Here is a 23,985-nt window from a genome sequence, read left to right as displayed (position 1 = left end):
TGTTCCTACTTTTTTTTTTTTTTTATAATTCCATCATCCATTTTCTCTAAGTTCCCTTTCTTCAAGATACAAAAATCTATCATTTTTGTCTTTGTAATATCTATTTCTTTAAAAATCTGGCACACTTTCAATCCTTACAAAACAAAGTAGCATGAAAGTACTTAAGCACTCAGGTTGGTTAAATGTTGTCGTTTTTTCTTGCTGAAGCTGAAGAATATCTTTGAAGCTTTTAATTCCTTCTAAACACCTTGCCACACCATCTGCACAGCCAGTCTTTACCCTTCTCCAATAAATGTGTGGACAGACAGACATTGCGAGCCTGTCTGTAGGTGGCACCAGCCAGAGGTGCGTGTGCATGAGATATAGTCCCTGTTCTCAGCAGGACTCTGTGCTAGCAGGAAGAGAGAGCGTGAGCTACTGGTAATCGAAGTGGTGAAATAAGTCACGTCCACTGGTAATTTATCCAGCAAGTTTGGAAGTGCTCCTCCAAAGTCAGTCATTTTAGTCTAAGTATAAGTAATGCGAGTATTACAGACCTGCCTTACTGTTCTAATGAGGTCAACCAATCCTCAGTCTAAACATTTACTCATTCATTGCTCTATTTCTGCAGCCTAAACCATACCTACTCTCTGGTGTCTGTTACCAGGTATGGCTTAGGCCATGGAGACAGAGATACCTGATATCTGTTCAGTAAATATTTGATGAATTAGTGACAGAGCAAAAGAATCAGGTAAACAAAGAAGCAACATTTCATTTTTCTTCAAACCATAGAGTTTGTATTCCCTACAGAAAATGATGTTTAAAACAGTATTATTTTGTTGGTCCTCATTTGAAGCCCAGTTTTTTCTTTGAATTATTAAACTTTGCTTCTGATAAATTCCATCACTTCATTTTCTGGATGCTACCATTGAGACAAGAAACTGGCCTGCTCATGTCTCTCCTAACCTTGCAAATATCTCCATTTGTCCCAGGTGGCCTTTGACCTCTTAAGGAGCTAGTGAGTCTGAGGTCCAGGGGCCAGAACCTAAAATGAGTGAGCAGTGAGTGGAGTGGTCACACCCTGAAGTGTGTCTGGCTATGGCTGGAATTTAGCTTTACAGTTCAGCTTCATATCACTCTCTCTGCAGACTGCTCAGATACCCAGTAGGTAGCAGCATGTAGTCCTTCACAGGAGGGTCAAGACCGTTAGTCCTTGAGCCGTGAGCACTAGCTCACTATTTATTTTTTTCTGTACACTATTTCAAAAATGATGGTAAATAAGTCAACAGGGTAAATTAAAGATACAGAGATTAAAAAGGAGAAAACAGATTTTTTTTTTCAGATTCCGTAATTGTCTATGTTGAAAATTCCAAAGAAAGGAAAAAATTCAAGTCATTACTAATTCTGTATACTACAGATTGTTGTATAACAATCAATCAGGTCTGAGAAAATATATATGCTATTTATGGTAACACACAAACAAGTCTAGCACTTAAGTATACTTGTGATAAAATATGTTCAGGACCCATGTACTAGAATAAATACCAGTACATGAGGTTTAAAAGATGAGAGGTTGAGTGCTGTTGAATCATTGATGAGGTGCTTTCAAAATTTAGATGAAAAGGCCAAGGAGATTGGGTTTGACAAGACAATTTAGAAAAAGAACACCATTCATAGACAGGCTACCTGATTTCAAGATTTACTGTACAGCAGTAGTTGAGGCAGTGTATAACTGGCAAAGGACAGACACAGAGATCACTAGACAGAAGAGAGCCAAGTAGAAGACCCACCTATGTCACTGAGTGGGAGAAAGTCTAGGAGAGGAAGTTTGATGTCAAGACAGCTGGCCACCTGAATGCAGCTTCCACCTCACTTCTCATGTCACTCAAGTGCACCATCAACGTGGGTTAGACAGAGTTTTTACATATAAGCTCAAAGCCATGATCCATAAGGGAAAAAAATTAATAAAATGGACTTTATCACAAGTTTTACTCTGAGGGTGGTAAGTTAAGAAAACGAAAAGACAAGCTACAGACTGGGAGGAAATCTTTGTCAGTCAAGATGAGCAAGACGTTGTGGTTCTGGATGGAACGCTTTCTGTGTAGCTTGACATCCCAAGTTCACGTCTAAGAGTAAGGTGTTTATAGCTCACATGTCACGAGCTTTTGTCCCTCAACACTGGAGTCAGATCCATGATTACACATCCACTTCAAGGAGCTTCTAAAATTATTTACTTCAATGGTTTTTACTCATCCCGTTGGCTTTGGTGTTGTTAGTGTACAGTCTGCATGAGACAGGAGCAGTTAGGTGTGCAGACTCCATGTGCTGCACACATGTTTGCAGCTCCTAACGAGAGATGCACAGGTGCCTTCACTTGACCTTCCATATCTTCACTGATATATACCTCACATAAACAGTCTGAACACATTTCAGCAAACCTGGCTACAGAGTAAGCCACTTATTTCTTGTATCAAAAGAGGAAAATTAAATTTCCTTTTAAATTTCTCAAGGAAAATTAGCCACCTACTTAATTACAGATGAATTTTATGGCCAAAGACCAAAAACCCACTAGTGTCCCTCAGAGAAATGCACTTGGGAAACAGGTGCTAAGATGATCTGCTTATATTATGTCAGTGTTAAGTTAAAAGTATTCTGCTTTTTCAAGATCATTGTTTCCTTTAGTAAACTGCAGTGTATTTGAACACTTGTGGCACTCACATGCAGTGAGGATGTGGGCTCGCTGAGCATCTTCAGAGAGAGTTGCAACCTGAGCCTGCTCCCTGGTAACATCTCAGGACTACAATGCAGTTCCTCAAGTCCCCTGGGTTGACATAGGCTGCAGGTCTAGACTCAGGCATGGTGTTAACCACCTCACGTCCCTGTGTGTCTCCTGCTGTATCCTCCTTTGGTGGCACTTGCCATGCACAGGCATCATGAGGAACTCTCCCTGGGGAAGGCCTGGATTAAGTGCAGCTCTTTGGGCCTTGGTCCATCACAGCACATAGCTTGAGGACCACAGCAGGATCTTAAGGAAAACCCTGCTCATAGGGTTTCTCCCTGTGCCAGGGTTGGCCTGAGTAAGAGGCTACACTGCTGGAAACAGAGGTGACCTGCACAAAGATAAGGATCTGATGGCCTTGTCATCTGGCCTGTCCTGACTCCCACTACAAGGCCTCCTACACATCACCTCTGATACATCCCTAACACTGACAGTAAAGGCAGTGAGTCCATATGACTCATCCCCTCAGACTCAAATATCAGCGGCACTCAAATTAAGGTGATAGAACCAGGATCATTTGTCTTTGGCCCACCCCTAAGAACCTGTGTTCACTTGGAAAAGGGAAGCTTTTCAAGAAACCATTGTTTGTGTGGGATTTACTTATGTGACAGCTTTTTCTAAAAGCATTTAAGAGACAATAATTTTTCACTTCAATCAAGAATTGTCACCTTTCATATTTTTTTGTTTGTGGAAACCAAATGGTAAATACAGAAATACTTTTTCCCAAGAAATCAAGAGTAAAGGGAGACTATTCTTATTACAAAGAGAGCCCTAGTCCATTCAAGTGTTCGTCTGTAGACATCAACTCCTGGGTTCCTAGAAAGTCAAGGAACATCCTGCTGTAGCTTCAGAATCATGCACATCAAACCCGTGACACCCACACAGGTGACTTCTGCAGGGGGAAGGCTTGCTGAAGTGCCCCATAAGATAGGGGTTGAAATGTCACCAGATCTAGCAACACTCTGGGAAGGAGGTCTCCAAAAGGAAGGAGGCCTCTGCCTAGCCCTTGGGTACCAAGTTTGTGATACCGTGATAAGGGAGAATTTTAGGATACATCTAGGCAGAGACTGAGAAAGTTGAACAGTAAAGCCAGCAAAGGAAAGACAGAAGCATAGTGCAGCCCAGACCTGGGTGTGCTCACACCTGACAGCAGGTGCAGCTGTGTTTCAACATCAGAGGTATCCATGAGAAAACATAGCTAGGGGGTTTGGGTTTAATTCACTTTAGGAAAAGTGCTCGCCTTTGTTCTGACACCTGGTATGTTTTACCACTTTTGCTCTTACACTGTCTTACCACTGGTCCCAGAGACTTCAAGGTTGGCCTGCTTATTAAACTGAGGTCACTATGGCATAGATGTTTGACCATCCCTTTAAACAAAGGCTGGGTCCTGCCAGGCACTCCCTCCAGGACAGGCGTCATTCCTTGCCATAAGGGTTTTCTTTCTTGTACCCAGAGGAGTCAGTTTCCCAAGAGCTTTTTCCCTAGGATAAGTGTCTTTCTTTCAGACATACTTGTTCAGTTCTCAGAGTGCACTAATCATTTTTGGGAAAGTGGCCAAGGTCAGGGGGAGAGAGAGCTTTTTTCCTTTTTTTTTTTTTCTTTTCTTTTTAGTAAATGTTGCAGCTTGTTGAGGGAGTATGACGGTTAAATCAAAGAAATTTTGCCTGTATACTTTTAATTAATACAGTGTTTGTCTCTGAAATCCTGGCTGCTGTTTCCCGTGCCTCAGTTTTCCTGATCTATCTTGCACATAGTGTGGTACAGGGTGGGGCCCTGGGCTTTTGACAAGCCCCCTTGCTCTGCTGAGTAAGCTCTCCTGCTGTCACCCCTAGGGAAGATCCCTGTCCTTCAAGACCTTCCTCGTCTGGGTGCTGATCAGCATCTACCAAGGTAAGGCCCGCCCTGTCGTCTCTGTGCAGCCGCTGTTCTCATCTCCAGTGAGAATCCAACAGCTTGCCTTCCGTTCATCTTGTCAACTTGATACTCCAGAAGTGTGCATGGGATGTTTTAACTGATGTGTGCTAGCTAAAAGCTGACCTGTTTTTAACTAAACGTTAATCCCAGAAAGTTCAGCAAGCGCATTTTACCTTGTGTCCCTGCACAATGGTCTTCTTTCATAGAATGATGCCAGCAAGGCTTTGAGACATGTCCTGGAGTCCTGGCAAGTGAGAGGTCACTGCGTGCATAAGTAGCTGCAGCTGCAGAGATCACGCGCTTGGCTTGCCTCCTCATGGGTACCAGTCGAAGTGGATGTGTGTGAGCCAGCAAAATCCAGAGTTTAATGAACTGTCCAGCCACAGGAAATGTGGGCATGTGCCTAAGCTCATTGTAGGTGTTAGGAATGAGCTGGCCATTTCTGTGGTCTTTTCCTAGACGGCTTATGTGATCATACAGCTCCCAAGCCAGTGGAAATAGCTGTCCTGTAAAGGGCCACTCTGTCCACTGTCTTGCAGGCGGCATCCTCATGTATGGGGCCCTGGTGCTCTTCGAGTCAGAGTTCGTCCATGTTGTGGCCATCTCCTTCACTGCGCTGATCCTGACCGAGCTGCTCATGGTGGCTCTGACCATCAGGACATGGCACTGGCTGATGGTCGTGGCAGAGTTCCTCAGTCTGGGCTGCTATGTGGCCTCGCTTGCTTTTCTAAATGAATATTTTGGTAAGTTGCTTTGAACTTTCCTTGTCTACTAGTGGTTTTTAAACATTTGTTATTGTAACTTCTTAAAACATTATCTTAAGTTGTAGATCACAGTCAAACCCTTATCAGAGTTTCAGAACACAAAAGCTTATTTTTGTGGACAGATGAAAATCCCTACAGTGATTTATAAAATTAAGATCTTCACCATCTCATCTTTTTAAAGCTGTTCAAGATGTGTTCATTTCCAAGACTTCTTCCAATGAAAATTATGCTGTTTATATTTTCATGGTGGAAGTAGCTGACTGCTCCAAAGTCAGCAGTTTGGAGAGACAGCCTGGTACCTGTGAGCCATGTGTGCTCTACTGCCTGCCTCAACTGTCTGCACAGGGCCACAGCCACCTCAGCAGCCCAGTCAGGGACCTGTTAGTGAGAAAGCAAGGTCATGGTCCAACCCTCCTGGGATAGGTCTCAGGCTATCCTGACCAGTCCAGCTGCCTATTGCCTCCAGTGCAGGTTGCAGGCCTCTCCAGTCCTGGCCCAGCCCACTAATGATACACCAGCTGGATGTGGACTGGAGTTTGGCCTCCCTGAGCCCAGTTCCTAGGAGAGAAAAGTCCTACACAAGATATACTGGGTGGGCCCTGAGTTCTGAGTGAGCAGCAACTGTTGTCACCATCACCCCTTTTACTATTGTTCTCTGCAGAAGAAGAGAGAACAAGTCAGAGGAGCCCAGACCCCATGTTTCCATGTGACCACATGCCTGCTTTTCAGCAGGCTCAGGGTGCCTCTGCATGTCCCTTGGCAGAATGAACCCATTAGAACCCACGTGGTCCCCATCTGTACATCTGCAATCTTCTATCCCCTCCATTGTTGTACTTTTTGCTCAGCTCTGGACCACCCTTACCTGCCCTCCTTGTTGGACTAGCTTCTCACTCTTCTTCAAACCCAGTTTCATGCCTTTTCCAGTCAGATGTTGAGAATGACAAAAACCATGTCATTGTCTCTTAGTTAAGATCCCTTTGTCACCCCCAAGTTGGTTAATGTGACTAGTAACCCTGAGTATGGAGCTTTCTCAAGGTTTTCAAAATCCAGACAGAGAAAGGGGAAGGATACACTCCTGTGAGGATCATTAAATGGCAGGCACCACATGGCTCCTGGAGTGGCCAGGTCCCCATCTCCTGGGCCAAAGCAGAAGGGCAGGGTGATGGAGCCAGCATGGTTGTGCACATTGGCGCACAGTCCTGTAGCTGCCTGAGCATCAAGCCAGTTCTCCTCCTGGTCTGGGAAGAAAGGTTGCATGTTTTCTAAAATGAGAACCTATACCTTCCCCTGATGTGTCTTCTACCACCAGGACTATAGTGACAGACACCATCCTGAGCACTTGTCCCAGCTATAGTGACAGACAACTTCCTAAGCAGTTTTCCCAAATGAGCTGGTCACACACATGTTGTCCCTGCACTACAGATGGAGAGGCAGAGTTTGGGGTGACGAGTGTGCTGAGTTTGCACACTGACGTGTCATGGAGCCTGTGGCTCCTGGGGTAAAAGCCACAGTGAGTGAGTACAATCACTGCAGACCCTTGCTCATCAGGGCACTCGGAGGTCTGCACAGCAGTGGGCATACAGGTGGGAAAATGCAAGGCACTCATTTTACATTAGAGGAAGCATTCACGAAACGTGTACTATGTCATGTAAGAAAGGGCTACTTTCAAGTTAGGATGTCTGTTATTTTTCTTTGGAGAACAAGTGCTTATTCTGCTTTCCTATATGATGACCATGAGTTAATGCACTCAGGATATAGAAATGTCGGTTTATTGTTTATTTCACTTCAATAGGATGCTTCCTTCATTTGACAGTATTTACTGAACACAAATCAAAATACTGAAATTGGGAAAACAGACTTTCTAGTCAAGCACTGTAATGAGCCGACACAGAGGTGACTAGAAGCGGGGTTGCCAAGTGCAGAGGCATGCCCATCCCCATTGTGAGCTGACCTCAGCTGCCCACAGACCAGGCCTGCCAAGGTGAGCAGGAGTGTGGAGTCCCAGCCCAGCGAGGCCTGTGCTCAGGGACAGCGCGCTCTGAGGTGGACCCGCCTAGATGCTAGATGCAGACCCAACAGGCATGTCTATGTGCTTGCCTCTTACGTTCCAGTAAAGTAATTGGTGTTTTCAGTTAAGCTTAAAGATTACATGGTGACAGTCAGTGAAATGAAGGGGCTAGGATGACAGTCACAAATTCCACTTATGCTGACTTTTCTTACTGCTTCTTTGATGTATTCCTTTAATCGTTAAGTAACCACTCTGAATGTCCTGATGTCTGCTTGAATCTGCCTTCATTCTCTGTTCCTCTTTTCTCTTGACAGGTGTAGGCAGAGTGTCTTTTGGCGCTTTCTTAGGTAGGTGAAGTTATTTCTTTCAAGGATACAGAAACTTAGCAAAGCAATTCTGACAGATATGCTTAACTAACTTAAAAAACCTCCTCTAACACCTCCTCCCACTGACGGCCACCAGCTCCCTGCTGGCCACTGCCTGCTGAGTGAGGGGTTTGGGGTCCAGGCTGTTCATCCTTCCCTAAAAAATTTCCAAGCTTTCACGTGGCCTCAACCTCTCCTTTATGGGCTCTCATCCCGTTAGGAGCACAGGTGTTTTCCTCAGATCTCTTTTATTTTTGTCACAGTCTGTAACTCCTGGTAAGTGGATCTTTCATTCTGTTTCCTGACAGCAGTATGTGGGATTTAAGCTACATGTAGAATCAAAATGTCAGGTTCTTCACCTGCCTTTTCTCATTAGCACAGCTTCATGAGAGTGGTAAACAGGCTGGTGTCTGGCAAGCGTGAGAGGGCTGAGGGCCAGCCCAGCTGAGAGCACTTAAGGACAGGCAAGGTGGCTCATGTCTATAATCCCAGCTACTCAGGAGGCAGAGATCAGGAGGATCAGAGGGACCAAGGTTCAAGGCCAGCCAAGGAAAAAAGTTAGCAAGACCGCCCCCCCCATCTCAACAAAATACCCAAGTGTAGTGGCATATGCATATCATCCCAAATACGAGAAGAATAGGCAGAGGGATCACAGTTGGAGGCCTACCCACGCAAAACCTTAAGATGCTATCTGAAAAATAACTGAAGTAAAAATGGGTTGGGGCGTGACTCAAGTGAAGCAGTGAAATACCTGTCTAGTAAGCTTGAGGATCTGAGGTCAAACTCCAGTACCACACACACCCTTTCCCCACCCCCCCCAAAAAAAGAGTGGACCCACCTGAGCATTTGTGTCACAAGCAGGGAGCTGCCTCCCACCCTTCACTGCCTGGAGCCCCGTGACTGGCTCTCACTCTCCTCTGCCTCTGTCTGACAGATGTTGCCTTCATCACAACTGTGACCTTCCTGTGGAAAGTGTCAGCCATCACCGTGGTCAGCTGCTTTCCGCTCTACGTGCTCAAGTACCTGAAGCGAAAGCTGTCCCCTCCCAGCTACTCCAAGCTGTCCTCCTGAGGGTGACTGAGCCTAAGCAGATACACTCCTGTGCTGGGCAGCATGGGGACAGGTGCTCCTGGCTGCTGAGGGCCACCCTCACCCTCTGTCCTCTTTAGTGCCCATACATACTGTAAGCAGCATGAGCCTTCACTAAGCAGGAGTCTGATCACTTCACCGCTGCTGTGAGGCTCTGCCCTGAGAACCAAGAGTTTAGTTTCTGCAGCACTTTCCTTGATGGTGAGCAACAGAAGCCATTCCCACCTGGACAGTAAAATCTGGCCACTGTGCACCTGCCACTTGCTGCCCCTCAGCTGATGGCGGGCCTGCACACCATCCTCTGTTGCTGACACACTCCTCTCTAGAGCCCATGTCGCTTTGTGGTGGACACTCACGCGGCCATGAGTCCTCAAGTGAAGAATCCTCTCTTCACCCATTTGAGAGCCCAGATGACCAAATGGTGACTCTTCTGACCACAGGTCCATCGCAGCTATGAATGTAAACCATTCCTGCACGGCCCTGCTGTTGCGTAATGTGCTTTCACAACTCCCATCCTTTGTATTTGCTTCTCTGCATAGAAATCAGCTGGCCTGCAGAGGCCTCCCCTCGCCTCGCCCTCGCCTCGCCTCGCCTCGCCCAGATGGGTGACCGATGCTGTGGTACACAGGCCTCCACGTGGGCTGCCCTGGGGGCATTTTGAGCAGGCTTCTGGGCTGCGGGGGCGGGGCTTGCCTTCCTTTCCTATGCACCATCCAGCTCTGCGTCTGCTGCCCTCCGGGGCTCCACATCCCTCAGTGAGTTAACAGAGGAGAGAACCTTTGGATTGTGTACTGCAGGCACTGGAGGCGTCCTCGCACAGGCCTTTTGTAGGTGTCCGTGTTCTTCAGCTTGATTTCCCACCGAATGTCAGCCCCTCCACCCCGAAATCCTTGGGGAATGCCGGGTTGTGAGTGGAGGGCTGAGGGATTTCCCAGCAAGCTGTGGGGCTGCAGTGCGGTCCCCCCACTGAGCTCCTGTCTGTCGGCAGCTGCTTTTCAAAGGAGAAGCTCTTCAGCCACAATAAAGCTTCATTTCTTCCTACCTGTTGTTATTGGTGCCTTTTGAATTGAATGCCTATAGCAGGCTCCATTTTGGATGCTTGAGCATCAGGAATTCCCAGATAGATGGGCCACCAGAGAAGCTATTTCTTTCGTTCTCCACAAGGTGTCACTGTCTTGTCAGTTCCTGTATGTCACAGGCTAGTTCCTGTGCTGAGTGGAGGGAGCCCAGACGCTGGACACACTCCTACTCCGTGATGTCCTCCTCCTCCTCTTCATGCTGTTGAATTGAAGGCATTCAGTTCACAGAAATGCCAACAGCTCAGGAGGTGAGGTCAGGGGTACAGAATGCCAAGTGCAAATCAGACACGTGCATGGCTCTGTGCTCTTTAAAATAAAACACCCACGAAGAAAGTTGACTAGCACAGTTGTAACAAATTGTAGTCAATAAGTAGGAACCTCTGGGTTTAGTGCGAGTGTGGAACACAGAAGCATGGCGAGGGATGTAGAGTAGATGGATACTGAGCAGGAGGTGTGGTCAAGCATCAGCCCCCTGAGATAGAGGTGTGAAGCAAAGATGAGCACCTCAGGACACCATTGCTTGGGTCAAATGAGGCAGCGGGAGGGAGAGGCTCCAAACAGATGCCTGGTACACATTAAGTGACTCAGGAGTGTGTGACACTGGTTCTCTGGGGGGGTGGAAAAAAATAACCAACTCATGCAGGATCATTCCACGTGTCCCAGCTCGGGTTTATGAGCGAGCTCTTCCAGAGTCAGACGGGGAGGAGAGCAGCTTTGCAGCCAGTCTCTCCTGTTACTTTGCAGAACAGCTTTGGAGTATTTACTTCTGGAGCTGTGTTAGCTCCAGAAATTCTCATCACTGAGCTGGCTTGCTGGTTAGCACTGCCCAGCTCCTACAGGGCTTCATCAAGACTGCTCTTCTGCCTTGTGAGAAGGAAGAGTATCTGGGCTGTCCAGGGGTCACGACCTTGACCTTCCTTGTCCATTTGAAACTCCAAGAGAAGAGGGCTCTGTCATTCAGCACATCAGACACAAGTGCCGACTGTGAGTCCAGAGCACATAGAGACACAGCAGACAGGGTCTCCCCCAGAACAAGCTAAGTAACATGGAGGTGTGTGCACAGGGAGCTGACACGGTTGACTCCTGGACAGGCGGGGTTGAAGCCAAGACCAGAAAACAAAGTGCCATTGGTGCTGAGATGGAGGTGTGCGCACTGCGATCAGAGGGCAGACATTGGGATGGGGCAGGGGTCTACACGGTGTGTCAGGCAGCAAATAGGGGATGCAGGTGAGAGGGCTGTGAGGCAGAGGTGGGTGGATGGGTGGGTGAATGGATGGACAGGCAGGAGAGTAGGTGGGTGGATGACTGCTGCTCCTCATGGTCGCATCTTGTTCCAGGCTGGTAGCCATCATGCCTTTTGTTGTGATGTTTCTGGATCAGGGCTACACCGTTCCCAAAGCCTTTAAACTCATATCCCGTGAAGCCAGATCAGTACAGAAGTGGTCATATGCGCCTTCCTGTGCTGGTCAGGGCCCAGCAGAGAGGCCAGAGTAGAAAGGCACCGGTCAAGTTGCTCTCCCCAGAAGCATAGGGAGCAGTGTCCATGCGTCAGTTCCACACCCCATCTGTGGGAAGGTGTATGAGGTGACTTCTGTCAGTGCACTGAATGCTTCAGCCATAGGCAGGTTGTCAGGCTGGAAGAAAAGCAAAGCTAGCCAGGAGTGTTGGTGAATGCCCATAATCCAAGCACTTAGGAAGCAGAGGCAGGAGGATAATAAGTTCGAGGCCTGCCTGAGCTTGTAGCAAGAGTCTGTTTCAAAAAAATCAAACAGCTCACTTCCAAAGAACACATGGAAGAAAACATGCTTACTGAAATTCTAAACTCTTCAAAGTGAACGACAATGAAACCATGCCAGAGTGAGAGACAAGGTTAAAGCATGCTTGAGGGGATGCTTAGATCATAAAAAAGAAAGGACGGGGTCAGTGTCTGGACTTCGACCTTGGGAAGCTACAAGAATAGCAGAGTGAGCCGAAAGCAAGTAGATGGCAGGAAGCAAAACTGAAGTGAACTGAATGCCGAAAAAGCAGGAATCACATTCACAGTGGAAGTCAAGAACCCCCAAAGCTGGCTCTCCAAAAGGATCAGCAAAATTGAGTCTTTAAAATGCCTAGCTAGCTGGGGATATAGCTCAGTGGTTTAGTGTTTGCCTTGCATGCATGAGGCCCTGAGTTCAATCCCCAGTACCACCAAAAATAAAAAAATAATAAAAAAAAAATAATAAAATAAAATGCCTAGCTAGACTGATGAAAACAAAAAAGAAAAACCGCCATCCTGTGTGGTTCCACTGATGGGACATGGAGCACAGTCGGTCACCAGGGTCACCATGCCAATCAGCTTCCTGTCACTGTGACAGGAGGATAGGTTATAATTTCAGATACCTTAGTCCGTGCTTACTTGGTTCCATTGTTTCTGGGCCTGTGGCAAGACAGAACACTGGCAGGGAGCACTTGGTAGCCCCAAGCTGCTCAGAGGAAGCAGAGAGAGAGAGGAAGGGGCAAGGTCCCAATATTCCCTTCAAGGTACACCCCCCCCCCAAAGAGGTCACTTCCTTTAACCAGGCCCTGCCTTCTGAAGGTTTCACCACCACCCCCCGTCAGCTAGAGACCAATCCTTCAACACGTGGGCTGCGTGCTTTCAGACCCAAAGCACAACAGGGTCTTGGAGGCTTGCAGGCTGGGGTGGCCACAAGGGGCAGCACAAAGGAGCCCCAGGGACCACTCTGCCTGGGGTGTTGACAGCAGGTGCACCACAGTCTGGAGGTTTAGGTAGTTCCATGGGTGCCGGTGTCCTTCCTGGTAGTGACTTCACACACAGTGGGGGGAGTATCTCGTGTTTTTTTTAAGACTTTCTGTGAATCTATACTGAAAACGTTTTTTTAAGCGTAATGAAGACATTCTGCCAGCTGAGGACTGGTGGTATCTGGAAGACAGGATGGGCAGACTTTAAGCTTCTGCTGAGTAAGCAGGTGAGGCAGGACCAGGCCCAAGGCTGTGGCCGCTTGGTGACTCCTCTCTCTTTTCTAGAAGGAAAGCCAACCTGCAAGGCCTCTGTACCGTGAGAGCTGGCCTGCCCAGGAGAGGTCTTCTGTGGGCAGTGGTCTGCTCCTTCTCTCCCTAAATCCCGCTTGGGGCTGCCAAGTACTTGATGGCACCATGTGGTCAGGAAGCCATGGGCCCCATGTCTGGAAAACACCCACCTGCCACACATCTGGCCTTGCGCTGTCGAGGACCAGGCCTCTCCAGGGTCACAGAGCAGGTCAGAGGAGCTGGGCAGGGCAGCTGCCAGCAGCTGAGCCTATGGAGTCCTCAGTGGGATTCAGTTGGTCACTCCTCCCTGAGTCAGTCCTACAGCCTCTCCTTCAGGACACTCTGGGGGCCCCATGGGGTCATTGTCCCTGCACACTCAAGCTGTGCTCTGCCGACTGCTGGCCAGTCACTGCTCACGGTAACCCCTTCCTGGGGATTAGTGAAGTGTCACGTGGGAGTACTCGCTGTTGCTCCCGGGGTGTGAGCAGGCGCCCCTCCACCCTTGAATTTGGGTCCATGGGAGCAGCCCTGGTGTGTGGAACTGGTGTGGAGAGGCCCAGGGCAGGGCCTGGACGTCACATGGTATCCACGTAGCCCTGGACCCTAAGGAACCACACACCGCAGAGCCAGTCCAGTGGCGGCACCTCACCTGCATCCTGCAGCCTCCACGACGCAGCCCCTCAAGTCCACGCCTGTCCTTCTGGCCCAGCATATACTTTCAGGATTAGTGACAGGGCTCAGGGCAACAGAGCCCTGCACTGTCCCAGGCTGCCTCTCAGTCTAAGCCAGGACTGAGCACTCAGTGTGCTCTGGGGGAGCATTAAGTGAGCACCCCTTAGTGATCCCTGTCCACAGGACCCTGCTTCTGCCTGCCATCCTGGGGTCTCCATGTGGAGGAGCAGGACTTGCTGCTGGGTCCCAGTCGATCCCACTGCCACCTGCCCCACTGAGCTCTGTGGTCCCTCACTTGCCTGGAGGTATGCAGGTGTCTCACCTCCAGCCCTGACACCCTAGCTTTCAGGAACTTTGGACACATTGACCAGCAAGAGCCAGGCGTTGCCACACACACCCTCAAGCAAAATAGACAGTGAGTGGCCAGAGAAGTCACCGCAGGTTTTCCTGGGGTGCACTGGGGAGAGAAGGCCGGGGTTCATGCCTCTCCCTGCAGCCCCGCCCCTTGTTGCTTCCCACCCCTGTCCCCAGAGTGCCCTCTTCAACCTCATCCTCCTGCTCAGATACCTGCTCCCCACACTCTGGAGAGAGGCCTTGTCAACCTTCCTGCCTCCTCTTGAGTAGAGCACAGGATTTGGAGAGGAGTGGGGACCAGGCGGAAAAGGGCAGAGACTCTCCACAGCACAGGGAGGGGTAGTCAACCCAAAGCCCAGGATGCTCTGCCGAGCTCGGCACCCTGCTCCCCAAGTCACAGGGTCACATCCCTACAGGTTCCCAGCCTCGCAGCCTGGGCATCAGGCCTCCTTGTAGAGGACCTGGCTGCATCCCCAGCTCTAACCCCGTGCCCAGCGGTGCTCCACAGTTAGGGCCTTGGCAGGATCCCAGGGCCAGCACCTGAATCCCTCAGCTGGAATCGCCCCACAGGGCATCCTGGCCAGGGGCATCCCTGCAGAGATGGGCAGAAGCACTGCTAGCCCCTACCCCACCTCGCGGCTCCTGCAAACACCCCACACGCAGTCCTGTGCAGGCCTCCCAGGACCCTGCTCTCCACCCAGAAGCCTCGTCCTGTTTCCTTGCTCCCAGGCACTTGTCAGTGATCTTGAGGCACCCAGGGTGTCAGGCCCGGAGGGGCCCCAGAAGAGAGGTGTCCAGCTCTGTCCTCCCACCAGGCACGTGACGCTGGCTGTGTCTTCCCATATCAGCCAGTAACCCACAGGTACCGAGGGCTACCTTGGGGCTACCAAATGCCCTCTCTCCTGCCCACCATGCCCCTAATTTTTTTCTCTCACTTGTATGGACTGAGTCCTCTCCACAGTCCACACTGGAGTCTGAGAAAGACGTAGTTCCAGAAGATCCCAGGAGGGGGCGATAGAAGTCAAGAAACGGCACCTGTGAGGCTGTCCTAGAGCCCCGGCTCTGCCTGGTGAGTCAGCTGGTAGCAGTGGAGGAAGAGACTCCCTGAAAGTTGTGTCTTCATGCTCAAACTAGGGTCTGGGTGCCGGAGAGCGGGCAGGGTTGCTCTGACTGAGGAATGCCCCCCACAGGCACAGTGTGCTGCTCGTCTGGTTTTTGCCTGACAGGTAGCAGCCCAAGTCACAGGCGTCCTGGTCCTCATGGGGAGAGTTCCTGGACTCGGAGTTTGTAAGCACCCGAACTCAGCCAGAGGATCCCATGTGCCTCTGGGGCCAGTGGCCTTAGATGATGGTGGAGGCTAACAGGGCCCCCAGACAGCTGAGGTCTTGGTACCCATTTAACTGAATCCTGAATGTCCTCAGTACTAACGACAGAATTTTCCAAAACTCACAGTAACCTCAGACCTGGAATATGTCTACAAATCCTCTGGTGCCCTGAACTATTCTGGAGAGTTCTACTGTGGAGCTGCTTCCAGCCCCTTCCCCACGCCTGACCCCAGACAGCACACAGGTGGTCAGCGCACTGGCAGCCTGCTGGTCCCCACAGGCTCTGAATAGGAACAGTGGCCCCGGGGGGGGGGGGGCATGGATGCACTCGGAGATGCCGTGTGCATCTCATCGCGGAGCTCAGTCTTCCACGCTGCTTCTCTGGGGCCCTCCCTCAAATGGACCATAGAAATCTGGGGTTTTCAAGGTTGGAAACCAGCAGTGCTGGCGGCCCCGCCCTGCATGGGATGCCTGCATAGACTCCCAATCTCCAACGTGTTCCTGCCCTGAGGGCCAAGTGACTGTGTCTGTTTCTCCCCCAGCAGGATGGCTTGTGTTTGAAGGTATGAGGTACAAGCAGGGCACAGGGAAGGCTGGCCTCCAGAGAGCAACCCAGGGGCTCTGGTCTCTAGGAAGGGATTCCGTCAGACCAGAGGCAGCACTGCAGACTCACACTGGGTAACTGCACTGGGCCCTGCAGTCACCAGCATTCCTTCTTTGGGGTCATATGCTGGCTGAGGTTCTCACAGCCCAGGGGACTCTCGGTCTCACCCCATAAGCCTCATCAATAGCCATTTGCTCCAGCCTGGAAGTGGGAGGTAAAACAGAGAGAAGAGCCAGTCCTGAGGTGCCTGGCCTGCCCTTGCTCTTAGAGCACTCGGGCGCTTGCATCTGGGTCGGGTTCCATACAGAAGATTGGCCCGGGTCTAAAAAGGATGTGGACGATTTGCTTTCGATTATGCATCTGACTCCAGGTCCCTCAAGGCTGCATTTAATCTAAAGAGTCCATTTAGAGTCTCCCAAAGTTGGGAGCCTGTGGGTGGGTAGGAGAGCGTGCTGCCAGTTTGCCTAATTGCAGGGGTGTTGATGTGTTTACCGCACACATACATGCAGCACAGTTTCCAGGATGAAGTGGGGGCCGTGGGGACCAACCCAGCAGGAATCCTCTTCAAAGGGTACAATTCTGGGGATCTGGGATCCCTCCCATGCGGAGCTGCTGGGCTTCGGTCTGTCCCGTGGTTGTCATTCTTCCAGGAATGATGACTCTGAGGGCTCCTATAGATTCAGGGGGCCCTGTGCAGGGCACGAATGCCACATGGAGGGTGTAATGAGCCACAGACCAAACCTCCCTGCCCTGCTCCAGCTGCCCAGGGTCCTGAGTCTCAGGGCAGCCTTGGCCAGCGGGCGGCCTCCAGTTGGGGTGGTCCAGGTGGGGTAGTCCAAGTGCGGGCTTCCAGGTAGGAGCCTCCAAGAGGGTGAGAGCCTTCTAACACTGGCAACTGATGGACGTGGGGGGCCAGGCGGTGCCCTGGTCTGCAACTCTGGCATCTCCAGGTCTGGCCTGCTCCACCCCATTGTTGGGGACCTCCTGCCTGGAACCACCCACTGTCCCCGTGGGGATTCTGGCTGTGTGCAGCTCTGCAATCACCTGGGGGTGTGGCTGTCTCCTCGGCCTCCTTGGATGCTCCCCACCCCCAATCTGTGACAAAATGAGAAGGAACAAAATAGCAGCATTAGGAAAGCTGGCTGGGCTGAGTGAGAGAGCCAGCGGCCCTTGACAGCCACTGCCCTCTCTTGGGGCTATTGGTGATTTTAAGGCCAAGGAGCCAAGATGCCTGTGTGGGGACAAATGGTGTGTCAGAGAAAAGGCAGAGAGAGGAAGAGGAAGACACCAGGGAAATGGGCAGAAAGTGGCTAGGAAGCAGAGTTTGTGTGCTTAGGGAACACCCATAATGTACAGCAACTCAGGGCTTCATGGGGTTGAGCGCTGGGGCGCTAACAGGAAGTTGGGGAGGTGGGCAAAGGCTTTATGGGATCTGGAGGCCATGACAGGTGGTCTGGTGGGGACAGAAGATGCACCCTCTTCCTCCGTTTTGAGTGGGGGCTGCCCTTTACCGGGTGGCTTCCACCTCACCAACATGGCTTGCGTTACTCCTCCCAGGGCCAGCTCGGCTTCCCTTGGGGACCTACCATCCACTCCTACCCCTGTGGCTCTTCCTAGACCCCATCCTCCATCCCAAGCCACCATGGGTTCCAGGACACCCCATCCCGTAGATGAGAGCACCCATCTGCTCTCAGCTCTGGGACTCCTGGGCCAGGTTATCACTGATACCCCACTCCCAGAACCTGTGGCTCAGAGGCCCACACAAGCCTTCAGGAGAAAGGCAGAGTCACACCTGTGAGGCAGAAGTTAATGTCCCCACAAGGGACACCCTCAGTGCCAGTGGCCCTGTGGTGGGACCTGTGGCCATGCCAGTGGCCATGTCCCAAGCTGGGTGGTCACTCAACTCCCCATCCTCATGCCCAAGAGAGACATGGAGCCACCCTGACCTGCTCCAACCCCACCCAGCAGGTCCTCTTCCATACTGGGCCTCACGCACTGCAAGTGTCCCAAGGACTAAATTCTAGGTCTCTAAGAAGTGACCAAGTACCACTGCTGGGGCACTGGGCATTGGTGATCCAAATGGGAGAGGGACACAGAGGGAGAGGGGGAGACAGTAAAGGAGAGAGGGAAAGGGGGAGAGAGGAACAGATGGAACAGACAATGGAGTCACTCACACGTGCAGCTCACTGGGAAGCCTGGCAATGGCTTCAGCTCCCTAGCACCTCAGCTGTGCAGTGGGGAACCTTGGCCATTGAGGCCCTGTGTGGCCACAGGTATCGCACTTTCTCTGAAGTGGCGGGGCTCACAGAGAGCGGACCCTTCCATGCTCCTGAGTCAGAAGCAGGGAGCCAAGGCTGTGTCCAGCGCCTGGAGTCCACCACCAGGCTCATGAGAACCTGATCCAGGACTGGCTATGTGAAATCCACCTGAAAACCAAGCAGAGCCGCGCGTGTGCGCGGCAGGATCGGAAGCAGGAACTCAGAGTCCTGCACGCCAAGCTCACCAATCATGGCTCAGAGTCAGGTGTAAACAGCCCAAGTGTCCATGTGCACCGCATGGAAAGCTGGGTGTGACGGCTCCCTGTGCTCCCAGCTACTCAGGAAGCTGAGGTGGGACGGTCACTTGATCCCAGGGATTTGAGGCCAGCCTGTAGTCAAACCCTGTCTTAAAAAAAACAGGAGAGGGGAGGGGACAAAGAAGAGAAGGTAGAAGAGGAGGAGGAGAAAAGGGAAGGAAGGGAGAAGAGGAAGGAGGGAGGGAGGGAGAGAAGGAAAGAGGAAGGAAGGAAGGAAGGAAGGAAGGAAGGAAGGAAGGAAAAACAAAACATGGCATATTGCTCAGCTTACAAAATGAGGAAAAGTCTACCACACACTACAACAAGGAAGAGCTTTGGGGACAACAGAGGACAAAGGCTGCTGGTCCCTTCTCTGTGAAGTCCTGAGAGTTGTTGGATCCACAGAGATAGGAAGTAGAATGGTGGGTGCCAGGGCTGGGGGAGGAGAAGCAGGAGTTTTGGGTCTGCTGGGCTCAGTTTTAGTCCAGGAAGATGGAGAAAGAGAAATGCTGGAGACAGAAAAGGAAGTAATTGTACAGCGTGGTGAGAGGACTTAAAGCACTATATGCTGAAAACTGGGTTAAATGGTAAATTTTATGTACATGCCACCACAATTTTTTAAAAGAAAAGCCTTTTTAAAGGGACTGTCTGAGCAGGGACTGAACCCCAGTGGAGGCCCAGGTGAGCTCTGTGGGGAGCCCAAGAGATGTCCTCCTGGAGCCTGAGTGGCCACTGGCCAGCCCAGGCCTGCCAGGTCTGGGCAGTGAAGCATCATGGTTTATGTTCATTTGCACTTTGGCAAGACGCCACTTCCTATTTCTAAGAAGAAATAAAGGCCCAAGCAGACTTAGAAAAGGCTCTGTGTCTTCTTGGACAGCACACAGTCCTAACACAATATCTCGATGGGTTAAGTGTAAATGAATCAGAGACACATGGATTAAATTTCCCTTGAAATTCACTCCGGTTTAAAAATTAATGGAAAAAAGTGCCTGGCAAAACTAGTTTAGAGCTTTATTGAACCAAAACACTTTAAAAATAGTTTGGGAAGCCGGGCAAACCCAAGCGGTGGCTGGGCCAGGCGCTGGGGTGGACTCTGCTGCATCTCACAGGTGGAGGGGCTCCTGCGCCGGCTAGCCACACACCGCTTTGGGTTGGGAAAAGGAAAAGGACCTGGTTCCTAGGCTGGGGCAAAAGTGCTGATGTGAGTTGTCACTTAGTACGAGATTTGACTAAACTGAGTGCTGTAATGTTGGCATCAGAAAACTCATATCTGTTACTATGATTTTGCAAGAAGAAAGCAGACAGCTTGGGGTTCATGGGAACAAATCCAAAATCACGCTGAGTTGGTGGACAGAGGGTGCCCCTCCCTGCAAAGCCAGGAAATGGTTCTGGGAGGGTGGGCAGAGGTGGGCTGTTTGGCCATGGCTACTTTTTATTCTGCAAAGAGTGGAGCGGACAAGTGGTACAGCAGCTTGCCTGCAAGTGCAAGGCCCTGAGTTCAATACCCAGTATTGCCAAAAAAAAAAATGTGGAGCAAAGAAGACAGACTGGACAGAGCAGAAACCTTTTGTCCTGGTGGACATTCCCAACTTCTTAAAACGAAAGCCAGGCACAAATGGTCACTGACCTGGCCGAGCGGGGCCTCAGGCCCAGGCAGGGGCTCCATCTCCACTGCCCCTTGACCCAGTGCATAACTGACGTGACTCAGCTCAGCCTGCTTGTATTTTCCCAGAGAAATCGAGGTGGAAAGGGCACTTTTTCTTGCTCAGCGTGTCGGTGAGGTGCAGGGGCCACTGCTGGCCATGAGGGTTTATTGCTTCCCTGGCCTTGTTTTTCCTTCCTGGGTGAAGGGCCATTTACTTTTCACCAGCCTCTGAAGCTGTTCTGTCCATCCTTGTGGAGGAAGAGAGAATCCTGGGCAGCCATGTTTGATGGCTGCTGCCATCCCTGCTATGGTTGGAACTCTCCAGGCTTCTTCTAGGCAGGTCCCAAAGCAAGCTGGGCTGAGCAAAACTGGGGAGTGATTTCCTTATACAGGTGACAAGCTCGGAGGCAGGCTTCTGGGTCCCACTGGATTTAGGGGCTAGAACAAGTCCTCTTCCCAACCCAGCTCTCTTCCTCTGCCACTGTGTGGGCTGCCTCGTCCAGGACTTGCCTGGTGGCCTGGGGCTTGTGCCCATATGACCTAAGAGCAGGCGGGAGTGTCACGTCTCAGCCTTCCACCACCATAGGCTATAGCGCAGTGGGCAGCTTGTGACCCCACAGTGGAGTCTGAGTCAGGCCACTGGGCCTGTCGAGCAAAGGGCTCTGATAGGGCTGCTTTACAGGAACAGCCTGGTGTGGTGCCTGGGTCCGGATTACGGCCCAGGAATAAGACCACCCCATGCTCCCCACAACAGGTGTTTTGCGGGGGGGGGTGCTCTATCCAGGCCCTGTGAGGAAGGGGACAACATGGGATGGTGCTCACCCATACCTCAGGTGGGTAGCTTTATAAACAAAGAGAATTATTTTGGCTCACAGTTCTGGAGGCCCAAGATACAGGGGCTGCATATGGTGATGGCTTCGTGCTGACACAGTCTCAAGGTGGCTCACGTCACCACATGGTGAGAGACAGAGAGCGTGTATGTGTCCTTTGATCTCTCTCTCAAAAAGCCACCAGCATTCAATTGTGGGCTCCACCCTGATGACCATACCTGATCCCAAAGGCCCCATCTCCAAGCGCCATTGCCATGTGTACTTTCCACCATCTGAATGCCTCACTGTGGGACCCCTTGCGGGTACACCTCTTATGTCTGAGCCACAGCACATGGTATCATGGAAGAGTAAGGACCATTGCCACCCGCATGAGTCTCCTGACCACAAACCAGGTGGCTTAAAACAACACAAAAGTTATACTCTCAGGTCTGGAGGCCAGAAGTTGAAATTCAAGAGGTCAGCAGGGCCAACTCAAGAGTGTCACCTGTGTGGCCTTCCTGCCTCCTCCATCTCTTGGCGGTTGCTGGCATGCTTGGCATCCCTTGGCTTGCAGAACATCACTCCGGCTCTGTCTCTGTGCTCATGTGTTGTTCTTCTTACGTGTGCCTTCCCCTCTTCTCCAGTTGTGCTGGATCAGGGCCCCCACAAACACCATATGAAACATCCCATTGGCAAGACCCCATTTCCAGACAAGGTCACATCCACAGAAGTCGGGGTCAGGCCTCAAGGTATTTCTGGAGGATGCCAGAGATGCCACAATGGCATTGTTCTGATCAACCATGAAACGTCACTGGACAGTCACTAGTGCCATACATGTAACCTGAGCAACAGCCCTGAGAGGTGGGCACCCACAGGTAGATGGGGACCAAATTCAAGTACAGGCTGTTGGCGGTCAGCCCCAGCAGGACAGTCAATAGCTGAACTGGTGACATTACTTAAAAATCTCCAAGTAGTTAAAGTCTGGAAAGAAACCAACCCCAGAAAGTCTAAAATGGACCTCAGGGCAAACAGCAAATGAAAAAAAAATTTGTTGAAAAAAAACGTCTGAAGGTTTGGTGAGAAATTTGAGCATATCTGGCATTTGAACCACAGCCACTCCCCCAGCTCAGGGAGGTGGAGATCCCACTCCTTGGGTCAGCAGCAGACAAGGACACCGCCACTCCACACACACTCAGCTCCCAGATGAAGGGCTTCAGTCTGGGAGGAGCAGAATACAGTGTTTCTCCTTCTGCTTCCTCTACCTGCTGCTGGGTGAGGGCCGAGGAGAGGTGGGGCTCCCTCCTGCCAGTCCCCATGCATGGACAGTGGTGGACCAGGGTATGGCATCTTGGCATGCTGACAAGATAGCCCAGTCACTCTTGTCTCATCACAAGTTAGTGACTCCAGATTGGGGCAGGCAAGGCAAGAAGATCAGAGTGTCATCCACACTGAAGCTTGCCCTCAGTCCCATCCCCTCCAGGGCCCTGGTCCAGAGACTCAGCCTGGGGGAGAAGCCAGAAGGAAGAGACTGGCACACTCTCAACTGCTGCGTTGAAAACTAGCCATCCTGCAGTCCAGACTGCATCTTCCTTATCCACCTAACTCCTCCTAACTCCCTTCTTCAGACCACCCTTAGGTTTGAACTTTGCCATGTTCTGTTGCAAATGAAGCCATGTGCTATCTAAAGAGAACTTCTGAGAAATGAGGGACCCTACCTAGTGCACCATCCACTGTACAGAAAGAGGGAGAGGGAGGGAGAGGGAGAGAGAGAGAGAGTGAGGGAGGGAGAGGAGAATCATACACATAGTGGGAGTGCTATGGCAGTGGGGGGGTGGAGGAAGGAAGGGAGAGAGAAGGAATAATGGCTGAAAATGTCACAAACTTATTTTAAAAAAAAACAACATCCAGAAAGCTCAGTGGACTCTGAATAAGATAAACTCAAAGAGAACCCACAAACTGACACAAAATAGTAAAAATGCACACCATTAAGGACAAGGAGAAAATGACGTCACCTGCAAGAGAACCCCAGTAATGTTACTGTCTGACGTCTAGGCAGAAACTCTCAAGGCCAGAAGGCAATGTGATAACAAACCCAAAACAGTCAAGGAGAAAACCAACTGAGAACCCTACACTCAGCAAGTGAAGGTGAAACAAAGACTTACTCAGAGAAACAAGTTGTTACCAGCAGATCCAGCAGATCCACCTTGCAAGAAATCTGACCAGAACCTCTTCTGCACCCATGTGATGAAACAGCACCCAGAAAGGAGTGTGGTCCCACAAGACAGCACAACTCCTCTAGAAAGCAATTGTATCAAATGTATGTACGATGTAATGTAATGTGTGACGTATGTGTAATGTGTTTCCAATGACAACACAAAGGAGATGGGTGCAAGCAAAGAATCCCAAAGTGACTACAGATGGCATCTGTAATACTGTGGAACTTAACACCGTGAAAAGGGGATGAGGGAATAGAGCTACGTAGATTCGGTGTTTCTCTGTATCACCAGAGTGGAGGTACCATCAACCTAATGCTGACTGTGAAATTACATGTATTGGCAAAATAAGAGCAAGCTCCAAAGAAAGGCTAAAATGTAAAGGTAAGAAGAAAAAACTTCTTTAGAAAATATTCCCTTAATGCAAAGAAAGCAATGAAGGAGGAATAGAGGGGGGAAGACATGAGAATAATAGAAAAGCAAAATGGCAGGTGTAAATCCAACTATATCTACAATAACATTAAACGTAAATGTGTTTAACAACCAAATCAAAGGGCAGCAATCGTCAGAGTAGGTAAAAAAGCATGCAATTTCATGCTGTCTGCAGAGACACGCTTTACATTCAAAGGTGCACATGGACTAAGAGGTGGGGAAGCTGTATGATGTGAGGAGTGATGCAGGAAAGCTGGGGCAGCTGTGCTAACATTAGACAAGACAGACAGATTGCTGTCCTCGGATGGTGGGAGACCCCAAAGACCCAGGCATTAAAGGCTCAGTCCCTAGAGTGGTGCTTTGAGAAAGTGGT

General features: G+C 50.4%; 1 protein-coding gene across 8 annotated transcripts in view; it reads left to right on the top strand.

Moving 5' to 3' along the window:
- Positions 1-9,939, top strand: part of Atp9b (ATPase phospholipid transporting 9B (putative)) — a 234,565-nt gene extending 224,626 nt beyond the window's left edge. For 7 of the 8 annotated variants that reach the window (XM_074069605.1, XM_020163736.2, XM_074069607.1 and 4 more), the window contains 4 exons: positions 4,591-4,648; positions 5,212-5,415; positions 7,759-7,791; positions 8,744-9,939. In XM_074069605.1, coding sequence (XP_073925706.1) covers positions 4,591-4,648; positions 5,212-5,415; positions 7,759-7,791; positions 8,744-8,880 — 432 coding nt within the window. In that variant the 3' untranslated portion in view covers positions 8,881-9,939. The remainder of the gene's footprint in view (positions 1-4,590; positions 4,649-5,211; positions 5,416-7,758; positions 7,792-8,743) is intronic. The other variant, XM_020163739.2, reaches the window with a different exon arrangement.
- Positions 9,940-23,985: the final 14,046 nt, after the last annotated feature.

This window comes from Castor canadensis, chromosome 4 (assembly GCF_047511655.1).
Source record: "Castor canadensis chromosome 4, mCasCan1.hap1v2, whole genome shotgun sequence".
In the NCBI taxonomy this organism is placed as follows: Eukaryota; Metazoa; Chordata; class Mammalia; order Rodentia; family Castoridae; genus Castor; species Castor canadensis.
This window is presented reverse-complemented; position numbering and strand designations above follow the sequence as displayed.